Here is an 18,530-nt window from a genome sequence, read left to right on the forward strand (position 1 = left end):
TTTACAAACTCATTGCCAAAATGATTGTCCTCAGGGTTCGATTTATTTTGCAAGCAGGACTTCATCCCAGGAAGTATGGGTTTGTTCCTAGAAGGCAGATTACTGACAATATCTCCAATGTTTTGCTTGCAATTGAGTATGCCAAATATTCCAAACAAGATGTTCTCATTCTGCAAGTGGACATTGCGAAAGCATTTGATATTGTCCATTGGGATTTTATTTCTCAGACTATGCATAAATTGGGATTTGCCCTCGGCTGGTCCATATTACTTACTGGTTCTATTCTCATGCCACTGCGCTGTGTTTGCTTGGTAGTGGGTTGTCAAGGACATGGACCATGACCCGCTCAGTGAGACAGGGTTGCCCTCTTAGTTTGCTACTGTATGCCATTGCTACTCATCCGTTATTGTTGCATATGGACCATCTTGCAGATACAGGGCAGCTTCATGGCTTGCAAATTCCAGGGGCACAGCCGGTCCTTGCACAGGCATATGCTGATGATTCATATTTCATGCCCAGGAATTCTCAAAGTGACCTCTCTCATTTGATGCATACTCTGAATGATTTTGGCATAGCTGCTGGACTGCATATTAACTTTCAAAAATCGAATCTTCTAGCATTGAAAGAAGCTGATTGGCATGCACTTCTCTGGCCAGGCCACATTATTTCTCCCCATACTATTGTGAGGCATTTAGGGTATCCCATTGGCTGGAATATTACCCCTCAACAACAGCTCAAATGGGTGCTTCAAAAGATTAACAAGAAGCTGGAATACTGGCATTTGTCCACTTGGCCTCTACATGTTCGACTTTGGATAGTACAGTCTATCATTATGGCATATGTGCAATTTTATTTGCCTCTTCTTCCCCGGTCTTTTAAGCATTTGGCTTCCTATATGTCTCAGGCTATGGAGATGTTTTGGAAAAGAAAATCTCACAAAAAGGCTTTGCGACTACTTCCCATGCAGTCTGTTTGTTCTCCCAAGACTCATGGGGGACTGAATATTCTCAATCTTCAGTTTCATATGTTGGCAAGAAAGAGCACTATGATTGCTGATTTTTTTCAGCAAAAACAGCCATGGGCTATTATGTTAGCAGCTATGTGTGGAAACATGACGTCCCATGCATATGGGCATTGGATTACAGATCACTGGGAAGCAGTCATGACCACATTTCAGGGGAAAATTCCTGGTTGTCCTTTTTCTACCGCTTTTATTCATGATTGGAAGAGAATTCTCTCTTATGCTAAATGGTCAGGTGCTTCTTCCCATCATGGTAATTCTCTTCGCTTGGAAAGCATCCATTGGAGCAAGGTGTTTGAATCGCCTCTTGCTTTACAGGCACCTATTAAAGCATATAATCTTATGAAATTGGGCATAAGATTTGTCGGAGATGTTGTGGATCAACACGGTTATGTGCTTTCATTTCCACAAGCTTGCAGGACATTCCCCTTGGGTCTGCATCATAGGCCCATTTGGAGAATACTTACAACTATGTTGCAGCCATTTGTTCCTGTTCCTCCACTGTTTGTACAGGACAGATTACTGGACTGGAATTTGACTTCCTTATCTCCCGCTACCTGTTCACTTTCAATGCATAATTTGGCCTCCTCGATGGTCTACAGATTTCTTCTTCCACCGCCATGGATTGATAAGCATGCCAACACTCTTTGGAATTTGGATAGGCCTTTATCTTGGTGGCAATCACAACTCAAGAAAATTTGGAAAGCTAAATTGCCATTGAAACAGAGGCTTTTCTTTTGGAGATGTATAGTGGGAGCTTTTTCCATTGGGGTGAAATTGGCAGCACGTCGTATTGCTTCCTCTTCCTGCCCCCGTTGCTCTCATCACCGTGAGACAGTTCCCCATTTGTTATGGTCTTGCCCGCACTCTCGGATATTGATCACTCATGTCTCTCATTTGCTGCGGCTTCGGTTTCCCTCTATCAGATTCGAGAAACTCTTCTGGATGTTTGGATGCTTCTCATCTCAGATGTCTCCATTCCTCCTTTTCTTTCACTGGGCTCGTTTTTGGATACTATGGACTATTTGGACACAGAGGTTGCATTTTAGGATGGGACAACAGTTTCCTCAGGCATATACTTTCTTCAGAATGTCTCTCAAGCAATCTTTATATGATAGTTATGCTGCGAGGGACTTGGATGCTACTAGCCTTGAAGTGTTTTCTGACTGTTTTTGAGTTCTTCCATTAGGCTCTCTTTTGGAGTCTAATGTCATGTACATTGATTTCATGTTAATATTATAGTTACTGGTTTCACAAAAAAAAAAAAAAAGTGTGTGTGTGTGTGTGTGAGAGAGAGAGAGAGCGGGCCTCTGTTGTTCACCCTTGCCAAAGCTCTCGTATAGCCGCCCTTTCTGACCGTACAACTGTACAGCCGCCGTACGATTTTCGTACGGCAGTACAAACACCCACGATAAGGTTGGCTTACCTCTGCGCAGCTTCGAACGCAGCTCCCGCCTGTCTGCATCGCCATACTTTTCCCTGCAGCTCACCTCCCGTACATCTGTACAGCTCCGCTCGTGTTTCCGTACAGTTTGCTTTTCTCCGTACAGTTTGCCCTTTTCGTACAGTCTGCTCTTTCCCATACAGCCCCGTCCGTACCTTTGTATAGTCTGGTCTTGTCCGTACACACCAGTACATTTTCCGTACAGTCCTGAGTTCTCGCTCCCGTGCTTTTCCGTACCCTCCTGTGTCTCGCTTGTTTCTGATTCTCTACTTCTCCGTACAGTCCCTCTTGCCTTGTCGTATTTCAATCATGGCTTCAGGTTCAGATGTTAGTACATATGCTCGAAAAGAAAGATCTGCAGATGCTAAGTGCCGTCCTTCACAGCCTGCAGCACAAGATGATGAACTTACTATGGAAGCTCAATATGTGTTTGATACCCTCAAGGATGACGTTCAGCAGTCACGACAAGAATGGGGCAATGGGGTTTCCACTTCAGACCACTTTCCTGTTGTGCTGGCTATCTCAGAGCCTCACTTGAGAGGCCGGTCTGCCAGCATCAGGATTCCAGATGCCTTTTACACAGAGGAGGACCTAACAGAGGCAGCCCTACAGATATGGGTTTCTCATGTCCAGGGTGGGCAGCCACATGTAGCCGCTGCCCTTTCTGGTATTAGCGACTTCTACCGCTCAGTTGCTTGTACCAGGAGACGAGATATTCTCAGACGTGAGATTGGTGTTCGCCAACAGTTGGCAGCTTTGCAGAGGGAAGAGCAGAAACGGCCTTCAGATGCTTGGATTTAGGAGCGCCTTGCTACAGCAAGGGCTCATCAGCAGTTATTGCTTGATCAGAGAGCAGAGTATGCCTTTCATGCACGGGAGTCCTTCTGGATTCAGATGGGTCGTAGAGTCAATAAACACTTTTTCTCTACTCTTGGCCCTAGACATGGTAGAGAGAGTGTATCCTAGCTTATTGACTCACATGGGGTTTTACAGACAGAGCCTGATGATGTCTTACGCATAGCTTTAGATTTCTATGCCACCTTTCTTACTGCTGATCCTGAGACACATGATAGAGAGGATGCTAGATAGGCTATTTGGTAGAGCATCCCTGTGTTGGTGAATCCGGGTATGCATGTTCTACTCGATGCACCCTTCACCAACACAGAGTTCAGGACTGCACTTTCAGCCCTTCACAAGGGCAAGTGCCCAGGTTCGGATGGCCTCACCCCGTCTTTTTTCATTGCATTTTGGGATATGATTGGAGACTATATTACTTCAGCCCTGCAGGCCATTTGGGACTCTGGTGAGATGCCTGGGTCGCTTACAGAGGGTCTCATCCACCTTATCCCAAAAGGAGGTTGCAGAAATTTAGTGTCCCAATGGAGGCCCATCACACTTCTGGGGACTTGTTACAAGATTCTGGCCAAGGCTATCAGCCTCCGATTGCAGCCACTTCTCCCTAATCTTATTCATGACACTCAAACGGGATTTGTGCATGGCAGAAGCATTTTTTATAACATTTTTTCTTTCTGGGAAGCTTCAGAGTGGGCCATGTAGAGTGGCCAGAATCTTGCCATTCTACTATTGGATTTTGAGAAAGCTTATGACAGAGTAGATTGGAGTTTTTGGAGGGCACCCTTCTACGCTTTGGCTTTACTGATGCTTGGATCAGAGGTGTTTCCTCTTTGTACAGATCAGCCCACAGCCAGGTACTTATTGGTGGGGTAAGGGGTGAGAGATTTCAGATTTCGAGATCAGTCCGTTAGGGATGCCCCCTTGCTCCTTTCCTTTTTTTGTTCGTGGCCGAAGCTATGAGTATCTATGTTAGATCTCAAGCTGACATCTTTGGGCTGAGACTTCCCATCAGAAGGGAAGAGGAGCGACTTGACAGTGAGTTGGCAGATGACACAGCAGTTTACTTGGATGCCACTCCACAGACACTCACTTCTTTCAAGACAGCATTGGATTTATTTTGCTTGGCGGCAGGGGCGCAGATAAATTGGCATAAATCCAATGGCTTTTGGATCAGTGATGAGGACACTCCAGTTTGGGGGCTTGACATAGGATTCACTTGGGTTCAGAGGGGTGAGCCTATCAGGTATTTGGGCTGCCAGGTCGGCTTGGATATTTCTACCACACAGCAGTTTGCTCCCGTTTTGGAGAGCATCAGAAGGAAGCTTCTTTTTTGGGGCTCAGCCAAGCTGGATTTTGCCTCTAGAGTTGTGGTGGTCAACCAGGTCCTCTTGGCCACGGCCTGGTTTGTTTGTTCATGCTGGTGCCGTTCTAGGGACTACATCATTCAGCTCAGAAGACCGATTAGAAACTTTCTCTGGATGTGGGCTTGATGGCACAACAGATGCCTTAGCCAGGGTGGCTTGGGAGACCCTCATCCTCCCTACACAAGAAGGGGGTCTCAATATTATTGATTCAGATTTACAGTGCAGAGCTTTACTTTGCAAGATGGTGGTGCGGGGACTTAGGCCAGGGTAGGAACCGTGGAAGGACTTTCTTATCAGCAGCATACAGAGGTGCACACCTTCTTCAGGAGGAGACTGGATGAGCAGTGTTAGGTGGATCTTCACCACAACACACCTCAGATCACCTTCGTCCCCTCTCATGGTTGCCATTCTGAAAGCTTGGGCCAATTTCAGAAGCACTCTTCGGAGGATTCCTCCTTCCTCTCGGGAAGAGATTGATAGGCAACCCATCATGTGGAATGACAGTATTTTAGATGATCATGGCAGACCACTGGGTGCCTCACTCTACATGCAGTGGTCCAGGTGGGAGAGGGGACCTGCATCTTCTATGGGGTCTTGGAAAGCTTTCCGCAGGCTTCCAGAGGAGACCAAATCAAGGTTGATAGGACATCTAAGAGGGAGTGCAGGGAGGATCTTGTAGATTGAGGCAGCCCTTCCAGAGGTTTGGGTAGACACAGATGATATGCCACTCACTTCCTCCACTTGGGCACGTACTTTTTCGAGAGGCAGTGTTCTGCTTCAGGTTTTGGCCTTTCGAGATGCACAGGAGGATGCTTTGGTTTTTAGTGTCCAGGATGGTGGCAGATTGCTCAGATCCACAGAGGACATCTTGGTTTTTAGTGTCCAGGATGGTGGCAGATTGCTCAGATCCACAGAGGACATCTTGCTGGAGTCTGTTTCGCAACCTTTGGCAATATGCCCAAATATCTTGCATATCCAATTTGGATCTTTCCTACCTGCTATCTCGACTCTCTACCAAAAAAGAGATCCATTTGGGTGTTGGAGCATGATGTGGTCATAAAAAATGTTAGGGTTAAGACAAAATGACCCTAACCCTAGGCACTCTATCCAATCTTATTGTCTCTTTTGCTACAGAGGGTAAACTAGGGAGGGAGGGGATCTCAATGACCACTGTAGCTTTGATCTCGCAAGGAGTCGATGAAACACCCGGCCTATCCTCTCTACTAGTCGAATCCAAGAGAGAAGGTCTTGAAAAGAATCTTCCTAGAACCGAGCACTAAGGGGCTGGCATTGAGCACACTGCTCATAGCTCCAAGAGTGTCAAAAGCCACCTGAAAGAATCCTTGTCCCAATAACAAACGTAGTGAGGTGCCAGGCAAGGTCCTCAGATAATACACATTTTTTTCATTATTTAAAAACTGGGAATATCTGAAATGAAGTCAATATAAATGCATAGCATTTAATTTTAACAGTGTTCAGCACGTTGCTATTAAACACTTTCAATGATGTCATAAATGGATTAGCTTGCAGGGTTACGTCTAATGCACCAAATTTTGTTACACAAACCTCAGTTTCCAAAATGGATTCCAACTTGAACTGGAAGTACAACAGATTTTATACATACAAAAGAGGAACAAGAATCCTCACAATTTATTACAATATTATCAGGGTGTGGCCTGAAGTGCCATATATTCACCATTATCAGGAAATTTTGGAATGGCATTTGAGATACACTCCAAAATATATTGGAAAGGACAACAAATACAACAAGGAGTTTTCCTCAAAGGGCTGATGCAATCAAGAAACTTATTGCATAGAAATTCTCCATACATCCTTAATTTTGTACCTGGCAGCTCGCCATTTGTAGATCAGCTGAATCAAGCAAGGGACTAATGGTTGGGATGTGACCATAACAACCTGAACCTAGAGTGAATATTAGAAAGAAAGACCACCATGATTGGATTGTGAGTCTTTCTCACCATACACGAGAAGTTTTCATTCTCCTCAATAAGTATTTATGTGATTAGTTTTCACAGGGACGCGTCCTTTGTAAAGTGAAAAGGTACTATTTTCAGTTCAAATGTATATGTTGTACATCTAGATTTTGAGATTCTGTCATCCAAAGGGCCCCAAATTTATCAGATTTTGCAGTATCCATTCTATCTTGTGAAATTCCAAAAGGCTGACAACGTCCATAATATGCTAAAATTACTGATTACAATGGGACCAAATTTTTTTGGGGAAATCTGCATGACTGACAAAATTCATAATACTACATCCACTCACTTGTTTGATTCCAAAAAACAGTCTTAAAGTAGCAGGAGTTACGCCAAAACAAATTATTGATCCAAACCCCCTGTTAGTATCCACAATGGATCATAGAAACAGAAACACACATGAGTTCGTGCAGAAGTTAGACCTTATCTTCCCAACAGCTTTCTTGAGATATTTCAATAGGCAAGTCTTAGTGGTAGTCTCAATCAATAATGATGAAAAGTAACTATGGAATAAAAATGAAACTTCAGAGCTCAATGCTAGCCATAATTTACGATGCATTTAATAGGGGAAAATTTTATTGTGAGCTTTTTAATGCGAGCTTTTTTTGAAATTTATCAAAGATTGCGAGCTTTTTTAGAGTCCCATAAAAAAAGACCTACTAATCAAAAAATAACAAAGTAATTACTTATCCTGTATCTATGGATATCCGAGCCTTGTCAGACCCTGTTATTCTCAAATGGAAAATACTATGATGAAGAAGCTCCACTGTCATTTCTCCCATGACAACAGCGTGCATAGATTGAGCACTAGCTATTCTTTTTGCAGCCTCCTTAGATATGCCATGCCTCCATTTTGTGGTTCTTACCAATGTGTGTTGAGCTAAATTCCTTGGTATGGATGCCGAGCCTCCATGTGCATCACAAAAATTAGTTGGCATCGGTGCTGATCCTTGAGGTACATTTGGTGTCCTCCAATTTACATGGGGTTGATCCACTATTTGTAGTCTAAAACCAGCCTTGATGAGATTGCCTATCTCCTCACTTGTGATGTTTGTTTCCACATCCACCTTCCACACAGATGGACGTTCAGGAACATGCATGATATTATGATCTAGGTGCCATGTATGAGTTATATCATCATTACAAAACCACATCCATTGTGCTTTTGGTCCTCCTATCCCTGGATGCCGCCGTTCAGAGTAGAAACAGGGTGCCACCACTCCTGGTGAACTGCTTTGTATATATCGATTACACTTAACCTTTCCATCTATGAATCCAAGACACTTCACTTTAGAGTTTTTGGAGGTCCTTCGAATTGCCCAAAAGGTACGGTGGATAGGCACCTCAACAATATAGAGGCCACTAGGAAGGTCTCCTTGTCTCATAGGTGGAGCCGTTGGGGCTTGTTCTCTTGTGGGCATGGTCTCATTCTGAGCTCCTTCAGCTTCCCCTACATTGCCATGTTTTTCCCATGATGTTTTTGTAGACTCCCCTTGAACTCCACCTTGCTCCATTGTGGAAGCCCTAACATCCACTGGTTGGGTATTACCTTGCGGTTTTATTGAATGCCAATCTCCACCTTCTGTCTCGAACCTAATTTTTCTCGGCTGCCCTCTTTGCTTACGATCTCTGGTCTCCATCACATACCCTGGCTTATGTGAGGTGTTTTCTAAATGTATACTTGATGACTTGCTTCTCTTTCTTTGGACTGTTACCTTATCCCCATGTAATGGTCTTGGTTCTTCATACATTGGTGTCCCTGCAACTGTTTCATGCACCATTTGTGCAACTTGTGCTGGTGAAGGTGTACTCCTTGAGGCCACTCTTTGCATCAAGGCTTCCAAGTTAGGACCATCCCCAACATGCCTTCCAATCATATATGCATATTGTTTGGCACTTTGTAATAGGGCATTTGCCGTGTCCGAGACGCAACAATCATATAATTGTATCTTTGTCTTAAACCCTTCTCTTGCTAGCCAACTACCATGCATGCTTTCAGCTACATTTGACCTTGGAGTGTGTGCCTCCTCCAAGGAACTCTTTGTTACCTGTGGTAAAAAAGGAGGTAATTAGATTGGCTTATTACATTTATTTAGCTTACTACATTTATCTACAAAATACATACCGCGCTCATGAGATTTCCCCAATGGGCAATCCGCACATCCCACCAACTAAACCATATGTCCATTGAAGGAATGTCGGCCTCACGGACATGTCTTGCATGCCACCACTTCCGAATGAGCTTTGCTTGGTTGGTAGCTTCTTGCTTTGTCTTACATAATCTCCAATTCTCACACATGGTGATATGCTCATTCCTCATATCCTCTTTGATGAATTTCCTTGTGTGCTTATGCAAGCTTTGTTCCCAATGGAAGAGACATGAGCGCTCTCTCCCAACAATTATGTTGTTTGGACCCCCATTGAAAATAGTTCTCACAGCTATCCAATTTGCTCCAGCTTCATCAGACATGAAACCATGAAAATCTGCAGGGGGATACCCACATTCTTTCATTGTGGCATTCAACATCTCCCAAAATAGGATTTGGCTTACAGCATCTTCATCTTTCATCTCACATGTGGCGATGGTCATTAATTCCTGCACACTGGTAGACAAAGCCAACATTATTAAATAATATTATACCACAACTCTCTTGATGATAGCAACATGGATACATAAGGATGGAGGGAAGTTATACCTAGGATCATAAACATGACATGCCATTGTGCTCCACCCAATCACTCGATAGGTGTGATCAAATTGTACCCATGAATTCCTCAAATCACCATTTCCTCCTCTTCTCATGCGATTGACAAGATCCACACCAGATGCTGGACCATTGGTTGACATTTTAAAAACAAAACATTTTTCATCTGGCAAGCCTTGCCCTGGAAAACAACATCCATGGAAGAATGAATACATAGACCTTTTCTTTAGTAAAAGAAGGCTGTCATAACCTTCCCCAACAGGTAACCTTGCCTTCTTCTCTTGTGCAACAATCTGTTTGAACCTGTAACATCACAAGTCAACTATTTAGAAGGTCCCTATACCATTCTAAAGTTAAGTAAACTAAAAATTACTTAGCTACAAACAAACATACCATTGATTCTCAACTAGTGGTACCAATTGCTCAAGAAAGTTGGTCAACTCCATATCTCCCACACTTGCCCCTTCATTATTGTCTCCTCTCATCAATGATGAATTCAAGAGCTCTTTGGCAACACTCATTTGAGCTTTGCGTGGTCCAGCATTTTTATCCACCTTCAAAACATCTGCAACAAGCTTCTTTGTTTTCTCTATCATTGCCTTAGATGTTCCTGGCTGCACGGGGTGCTGATGTTCACCAACATGGACCATCAATCTAGTCATTGTTTCATCAAATGGCATTACATAATATACTATGCAATTACAAGTATCAATGCAATAAGCAGGCTTACGACAATAGTGACAAACAATCTTGTTCCTCTCCTCTTCAGTCAAGAGTCCAAGAGCAATCTTCTTTTGTAGGTAGCCTCTAAAAAAGGATGTGTTAAACTTCTTATTGTTTGCAAAATAAGGGCAAGTAATCCTATGGCATTCTAATGAGCCAACATAGTAGCTAAGCCTTATTGTACATGAGATAGCCATGTTGGTGGTTGATGGTTTAGTCCATACATGGCTATCAAATTTTTGCTCCATGCCATTCATGCCATTGATGTTTCCAAAAGTTGGAGGAAATTCCAATAGCATACTTCCATTGTATACCCTTGGTAATTCAGTGACTTGCTTCCTTTGCTTTATATTTGCAATCCGCGTTTTGAGTATATTGGCTTGCTTGTTCTCCATGATCCAAGGTATGATGCTTTTGCTAATCTGACATTCATCTTTTGAATGGTCCTCATTTGAGCCTTCAAGGTCAATGTGTGAAGTCTGCATCATCTCAATGTCAACATCAGTCCTCGACTTATAAGAATTGTGGTACATACCAGGCTTCTCAATGGGACTTATCTCTTCAAGATCCACGTAAGGAGATGGTTGAGAGGTTTTCTTTCCTTCTTTGCCAAACTCTTCGGAGTAAACTCTACTAGCAACACAACGTGATGATGAACCAGGCTCTTCAAGATCACTAATAGTACTTGCTGCCATGATTGTATTGTGGATGAGAGCATACCTTTTTGTCAAGGAGGCATCCAGTACGTAATGCTCTTGACCATCAATATCCCACTCAGATGAAACCTTTACCTTCATTGTTGCTTCACCTTCAATGACTGCCTTAAGGCAGATGAGCTTGTGCGTATGGGGAAGAAGGCTTTGAAGGAAATGTGCACTAACAATGCTTCTTCCATCCTTGAGCGGGATAGAGTGTGATAGATTCGCTCCTTCAATAAGCCATTCAATAGAAGCCTCTTCTATAGCCATTTTGGATGACACAACAAAAGGTACCAAAGACAGAGGGAGCTCAGAGAAAGTGGTTATTAGAGGAGCTCAGAGAATACAGACAATCTTGAGAGTAGAGGGATGGTAATCCAACATGGCATTGAGAGCAAAGGGATGATAACCCAACACGGATCATGAAAATAAGAAGGGATGAAAGAGAGAAATGCAATGTGATGCAAAGCTAGAAGGCAACCAATGGGTAGAGGATTGTGAAACAGGTGGTGTTTGAGCTAATTCCAATGTCGATTATGCCCTGACACCACAATGAGAAGTAGCCATGTGGCCGTCATTACAACCCATTGAGCTGGAATGATGGTGAGAAAGGTGGCGGCTGAGATTCTTTCACAAACTTGGATTATGCCAGGATGCCACAATCTTAAGACTTAAAAGCCACAATCTTATAGGGACGATTAATGATGCCAATTATGCCTTGCCGCCACACCACAATCTTAAGCCTTGAAAGCCACATGCTATTATAGGGACGATTAATGATGCCGATTATGCCTTGCCGCCACAATCTGACACTAGTTAGTCACCTTCGCCCCCTCGCGATACTCGGTGCAGATCTAGCCCCAGGGGATATTGGCCGGGGCATTGAGAGATTTGTTAGAAGTCCTAAAGCGGCGAGCAACGGCCATGGTTGTGGCATTGGAATTAGACGCCACATGTAAATCCTTTGCTCCCTGTGCAAAGGATATAATACAAGCTTCTGGCAGCAGTAGCAGAAGGAGCGACAGCAGTAGTGGTCTGAGGGAGACCCCGTCGTGCAGGAGTGGAGCCATGCTTTGGCTTGCGATTTCTTGCTAGTCTTGGCAATCCCTCTCTTGGCTCTCTCCTCCCTCTCTCCTCCCTCCTTCGTCCCCTCTCTCGGCTCTCTCCTCCCTCCTTCCACCTTTCCACTCTCCTCCTTCCTTCCACCTTTCCACTCTCCTCCCTCCTTCCACCTTTCCTCTCTCCTCCCTCCTTCGTCCCCTCTCTTCGTCTCATCTCAGGAAGCTTTGTAAAGGCGTGGCTAAGGGAGTCGGCTCTTCTAAAAACTCACACGACTGCCAGAGCAACAGGTAAAGCGACTCGTATGAATTCTCTCAGCAACTCGTATGAAAAAAAAGGGGGAGGCTCAACAGCCCCCCTAGCGCAGACTCTAGGGGGCTGCTGAGCCCCCCCCTTTTTTTTCATACGAGTTGCTGAGAGAATTCGTATCGCAGACTCTGGGGGGCGCTGAGCCCCCCCCTTTTTTTTGGTTTCATAGAGTCTGGGCTAGCGCAGACTCTGGGGGGCTGCTGAGCCCCCCCTGCAAACATGCCGCTTTCAGAGGCAATGTGAAGCCAATTCCATTTCTTTGCTCCAATTTTGTTAAAAAGGGGGGGGCTGCTGAGCCCCCCCCTTTTTTTTGGTTTCATAGAGTCTGCGCTAGCGCAGACTCTGGGGGGCTACTGAGCCCCCCCCTGCAAACATGCCGCTTTCAGAGGCAATGGGAAGCCAGTTCCATTTCTTTGCTCCAATTTTGCAACTTCATGCCTATAACAGTTTGCTGGCTCTTGTTTCTTCCCAGTCCTGTACAATGGTCCCGTTCATCAACTAGAGATCTTGTCTTGAGGATCTTGTCCTCATTCTACTGCTGTTGCTTTTGTGTGGTGCTCTTGCGATTTTAGATTAAGCTTCTAGTTCTTGAGCATCCTGTTCATTTAGGGTTTTTAAGTTTACCTAGTATGAATAATCATTTACAGGGGTCTAGTCTGTACAACTCACATTACGTTGACAGTCTCAGTTTATTCCCTTATCCATAATAAAGCGAGTCAAGCAGTTCTTCCCTACCCCCAATCGTTCCCTTCTCCTTCATCCTCATCCTTGTGCCATGGAGGGTCCCTCCCCCGCTAAGAATCTTCCCTCTTTCTCCTAATTGGTGATCCATCTCTCTCCTTAGTAGTTGGAGATAGCCATTGCGTTGCTCGCTCTCTTAATGGCCTTCTTGACTCTCAAGCCTCTTCTAGTCGGGGTAGTGTAAATACTCCATGTGCATGTGAGCTGGAGCACTGCACCACTAAAAATCGCAAGCTCTTCTCTGGCGGTATGATCTAGATCTTTCTTCAACCAGATTGTCGCAAGTCATCAGAGGTCCCTAGGGTCTTTGACAATAAGCTGAGAATGGACGTCCATCGCGAGCATGACCATGGCCTCCCCCCCACTCCCTATCTTCATGCTACATAGGTTAGAAGGAGTTGCGTTGTACCTCCACCTCTACCTTCACCTCCACCTCCACAAGGTAGAAGAGAAGTAGGGCCACCACACACTTGTCCCCTTGTATCTTTCACATGGACATGCATGCCATGGTATGTGTCAAGTAATCTTTCTTAGCTGGGTTTAGAGTTCATTCACATGGCATTTCAGTTAATTTTCTTATATTTTGTTGTCCCACTAGGCTAGCCTTCCATCCAAATCAACTTGGAGACACCCCCACAAAACGTCTTTACATGTGGACCTAACATCCCTAGATCCACGTGACAAGAAGGGGAAGAGGCTTTGGTTGACACGCCATAGGTTCGTGACTTTAAAATATTCAGTTACCACATGTGATGCCTTTGCGTTAACTTTTAACTAATATTTACTTTAATCTCAAGGCTTATGGCCATTGATCTCAAGTCAGTGGATCATGAAGATGGTTGTAACCACAAGACAGGTCTTACACGAGATGCTTGGTATGGCCGTTGGTATGGATGCTTTGGAGCTCCTACATTTCAGTGTAATATCTTCTTCCAATGGTGTTATTTTGTATAATAAATTTTCCATGCAATCAATTTCAGGCTCTGTTCAGGTAGCCCTTGACCCACACGCTAGAGAGATGATGCGTCGATGTCTCGTTCTCTGTTTGAAGGATGAACCTCATCCTGCAGTGCCTCCTCCATCTACAGAGGAGACACATGTACATACTATTGGTGATGATGAGGAGGAAGCAAATGTTGATGTGACTAGTGATGAGGAGATTGTGGGTAATGATCTCCTGATCATCGTATTGATGAGGAGGAGGAAGTGGTGATGAGGGGATTGTGGGTGACAATTGTACTGATGACAATCGTATTATTGATGGGGAGGTGGCTTCACCCACGACTGAAACATCTGCCCATGAATAGCACGTGGGGTCGCACGTGTTGGGAGAGTTGGCAGACGTGGAGCTACAATCACGTGTAGCACAAGAGGAGGGGATCTATGCTCGTTTACGACCATGCATACAAGGACATGGTCATAGTGCAAAGACATGTGCTTTCACTATTTTTTTGTACTCGAACATATGATTTTGTAACCTTACTGTTTGTACTCAAAACACACAACTCTTTTTTTTATTTGTTTAATGTTTATTCATGCTCCGAAGAGTTGAGAAGCCACCGCCCCTGGAAGAAATTGAAGTTCAATGTAGACAACTAGAGTAGCATGTTAAAGTCAATTGGGGCTACCTATACTACACCAAATCATACATATGCAACTGCATTTGTGGTTCTCAAAACATGTGAGTGCTCTGGGCATGAGTAGTGAGGATGGAATTCTTTGTATATGCTTATTGCTAGAAGTATATAGACCCATACCTAGGGTAGCACATTAAAATCAATTGGTGTTATCTATAATGTGTCAAAATTGACATATGCAATTGAGTGTTTGTGTGACAATCTAATGCTAACTAGAGGAGATTCAGGACTCCCAAACCTCCATTGTTTTAAAGGATGGATTGTGTGTTGATGCAATAGAGATTTACTCTAGTCCCATTGAATGTTGAGGTGAACTAGACTCCATCGAGTTTTTCTAGCAATACTACTTTGATAGGGTTCATCATTTTCCCTTGACCAAGATATTTGAGTTTTCCCTTGTGGACAATGGCACTATAGAGCAAGAATAGGTCACCTTTATTTGTTTGACAAACCAATACTTCCTTCTTTGTCTTTTTTCCTATCATGGGATTGAAAGCTATAACCTCATCTCTCTATGCTTCTCTAATTTATATATCCTTTCTTGAAGGGACTTGTGATCTCCTTGACAAACCAATACTTCCTTCTTTGTCTTTTTTCCTATCATGGGATTGTAAGATATAACCTCATCTCTCTATGCTTCTCTGATTTATATATCCTTTCTTGGAGGGACTTGTGATCTCCCACGCATTCTTATATTGCTATGCATAGGTAGGGCATAGGTTCAATATGATAAATTCCAATGGGGCCACTACTTCAAGTCTTTACTCCAATTAAAAATGTGTAAATCTTGTACTAACCTTGAGCATGGTTCAATATGACCATAATGATGTGTTTAGTTTTTTACCCTAGTCTAAATGCTTGGGTTCCACTATCTTAGTGAGGACATTGCAAAGTGTTTTTTTGGTGGATTGTGCTTGTCAATTACCTTAGAGATAGTAGGTTGTGCTTCTTTGATGGATAACCATAAGGCTAGTCAAAAGTTTTTTGATTACTTCATTGAGCATTACGGTGCTCTCTGAGAATAATCTATTTTGATTCAATCGTGTAGCGCTGCCCATTACATTCTAGCCACTCACAACCCGGTCGTCGTCGCAGATCTGGTTTGTAGGTCTTACCTAGGAGCGATCCCCATCTCTTTGGCAAATGTGTTCAGCAATGGGCAAGCAATGGGGTGGGAACAACTCACTTAGTCTCTGCCCAGATATGTAATTGCCCGCCGCTTGGAACTGCCCGCTGTGTGGGGTGTGAGCGGGAAGAGTCTCTTAGGCCAAGGAAGGAAGTGTCTCACGTGCGGTGGATTGGCTACACAAATCTAGCATGTGGGGGAGTGGCTCCACTGTCCACAAATCACACATGTGGGTTACAAGTAGCGCATTGACCTTGCCAAACATTGCGCTATGGCTTCTGCTCTGGTTTTTACGCCATGCTTGTCTCTCCTCCTCCTCCTCCTCCTCCTCCTCTCGCCTTCCCCGTCCCTTGCCTCTTCCCTCCGCCACTCCCATTGCAGTAGCTGGCGCTTCAACGTCGAGGTCAACAACCTTCGTGGCTGGTCCGTCGTCCCCGACTCCTGTGAGCACTTCGTCGCCTCTTACATCACTGGCTCCGCCTACCCCTCCGACTCCAGGGATGCCGTCGACCAGGCCATCGCCTTCGCTAAAGCCTACAGCGTTTCCAGTAACGGCACGGACATTTGGGTGTTCGACGTCGACGAGACCAGCCTCAGTAATGTTCCTTACTATGCGCTGCACCAGTTCGGGTGAGTCGATCTATTTCCGTAGAAAGGGAGCTCGCTGTCTTAGGGACATTATTACACTTTTTTTTTCCAGAAAAGGGACATTATTACACTTCTGATACTAGCCGGGGTGGGAGGGATCTGACTTGGTGACCTTATAGCGCTGAAGCATACAACGACACTACATTCAATGCCTGGGTGGAGAAAGCGTCTGCTCCCCCTCTCTTTGAGACCTTGAGGCTCTTCAACGAGCTGAAAGATCTAGGATTCACTGTGTTTTTCTTAACTGGAAGAGGCGAAGCCCAACGCAATATCACATCTGCAAATCTTCTCAAAGCTGGGTACAAAGGCTGGGAAGGCTTGATTTTAAGGTGAGCGAGAGATCTAAGTTTTCTTGATTCGGATCAATCGATGGTAGAAGATTTGTGTGTAGGAAGCGTTTGAGGTGCGCTGAATCAAGATGGATGTTGAGACAGGCAAAGTGAAGATGAGGGAGTGACGGCTGTTCTGTACAAGTCGAAGAAAAGGAAGGCACTGGAAGACAACGGATACAGCATTGTTGGGAACATAGGAGATCAATGGAGTGATATAACAGGATACTCTGTGGGCAATCGTGTCTTCAAACTCCCAAATCCCATGTACTACATATCTTGATAATTGGTGAGCTTTCCCTCTCTGTTTCCCGTAGAAGCGGGGAATCAATGGGGACAGAGTTCTCCATGAGATGTCTGGTGGAGGGTGTAAGCGCCTCACACAGCAAAGCCGGCTCTCAAAACAAATGTGCTCTACTTTGTGATTGGATCCCAACAAGCACTGCACTGATTCTCTTAAGGAAAAGCTGATCGCTATTGTAAGATTCTTTGTAGATTTTCATGTCAATGGTATTCATTTTACCCAATTCAGTTGGCTGCCCTCATTTGATTCCCTCGGAAGCAATAGCTTCTGCTTTGCCTATCAGCATCTGCCATGGGTGATGTGCCCCTCGTAGTTGGCCGTGTGTATACAAAACTAGATTTGCGACAGAAAACCTTTCAGTCTTGGAGCACGTAACTACTAACTCGAAATTGAACTTGAATCCTAGTATTTTATCAAATTTTTATGGAGAAAATCAAATGAGTAAAATAGTGGACATGAGATGCGACATAGAGTCCGTTAGGACCCGATCTTCCTTGCAAATGTCAAGGGTGGTGACTTATTATTGATGTCTGAAGTCCAACAAGTACATGAATAAGGCAATACAATAAATGGTCCTTGTTGAAGTCTATACAATTTTGTCACATGGATTACAACCATATGAATAAAGGTGTCATCATCCTTTGATCTTACATCCATCTTGGATTTCCTTGCTCCCTCGCATCGATAACATGCTTTAAAAAAACAGAAATGTCATAAGAATTCACTTTGAGAACAAGCAATTTTGAATGGACGAGCAATTGAAAATATTTATATGATAATATATAATATTTATAACCATAGTGTGTGGATGGGGAGGCGGTGCATTTCTTTCCTCAAAGAGTTATAATCGGAGGGAACGAGTCCTTTCTTGGGTGTCGAGATATCGTCAAGAATATAAGCGTCGAGATAAGTCTCACAAATGAATAAGATACTAGTATATTACATGAATGTCAATAGTCATAATCATAGTCGAGCGTCTGTAACATTACTATGAGCGGCATATCAAGTAAAAGTCAAATTGTCGTTGTCTTTTGTTTGATCTTGGGTTTGTTGTGTGAGCTTGTTCCTAGTCATCTTTGTCAACGGAAATGCCCAAGCCTTCACACATATTCATTTGCGGCTCACTCAATATATCACCCACTCTGTTTTGCAAGTTTTGGTAATACGTTGGTCTAGACTTGTGACTACTCCTTGTCTTGCAGACTGGCATCTAAGTCTTGCACGAACCACCCCATCATCCTCCCATTTGGCTGCCTTGAAAATTGCAAACAACACTACATATAAAAATCATCTTCAGTGCCGCTTGTTGATTCTCCCAAATCCAAGCACGACAAATAGTTTTCCGTCGCATCCTACAAACCCTGGTGATGTACCATGTCGAAATCAAATACTTGTTATGATAGAACCCATCGTGCTAAATGGCCAGTGAGATTCTATTGCTTCACCAAATATAGTAATGTTAAATGACCGACATGAGAAACGAATAGGCAGCCCACAAGGTAGTGTCCAAACTTCTTTACTAAATAAATTATGCCCAAGCATTCACATTTAGTCAGAATAATTCTTTTTT

The 18,530-nt window shown here is 43.9% G+C and overlaps 2 protein-coding genes across 2 annotated transcripts in view; one reads left to right on the forward strand and one right to left on the reverse strand.

Annotated features, from left to right (window-relative positions):
* LOC147906136 (uncharacterized) overlaps nucleotides 1-9,601 on the reverse strand; it is a 59,921-nt gene extending 50,320 nt beyond the window's left edge. Inside the window, exons 1-2 of the mRNA XM_087386988.1 lie at nucleotides 9,378-9,601; nucleotides 8,807-9,284 (exon numbers count right to left, since the gene is read on the reverse strand). Of these exons, the coding sequence (XP_087243114.1) occupies nucleotides 8,807-9,284; nucleotides 9,378-9,601 (702 nt within the window). The remainder of the gene's footprint in view (nucleotides 1-8,806; nucleotides 9,285-9,377) is intronic.
* Nucleotides 9,602-15,642: 6,041 nt separating this feature from the next.
* Nucleotides 15,643-17,378, forward strand: LOC147906137 (acid phosphatase 1-like). The gene is made up of 3 exons (XM_087383377.1): nucleotides 15,643-16,309; nucleotides 16,447-16,656; nucleotides 16,762-17,378. Exons 1-3 carry the CDS (start codon nucleotides 15,951-15,953, stop codon nucleotides 16,937-16,939), a joined length of 747 nt encoding a protein of 248 aa, XP_087239503.1. The 5' UTR covers nucleotides 15,643-15,950; the 3' UTR covers nucleotides 16,940-17,378.
* The last annotated feature ends 1,152 nt before the right edge of the window (nucleotides 17,379-18,530 follow it).

This window comes from Dipteris shenzhenensis, chromosome 1 (genome assembly GCF_047967505.1).
Source record: "Dipteris shenzhenensis isolate YYH24624 ecotype China chromosome 1, Dip_SZ_1.0, whole genome shotgun sequence".
Taxonomy (NCBI): Eukaryota; Viridiplantae; Streptophyta; class Polypodiopsida; order Gleicheniales; family Dipteridaceae; genus Dipteris; species Dipteris shenzhenensis.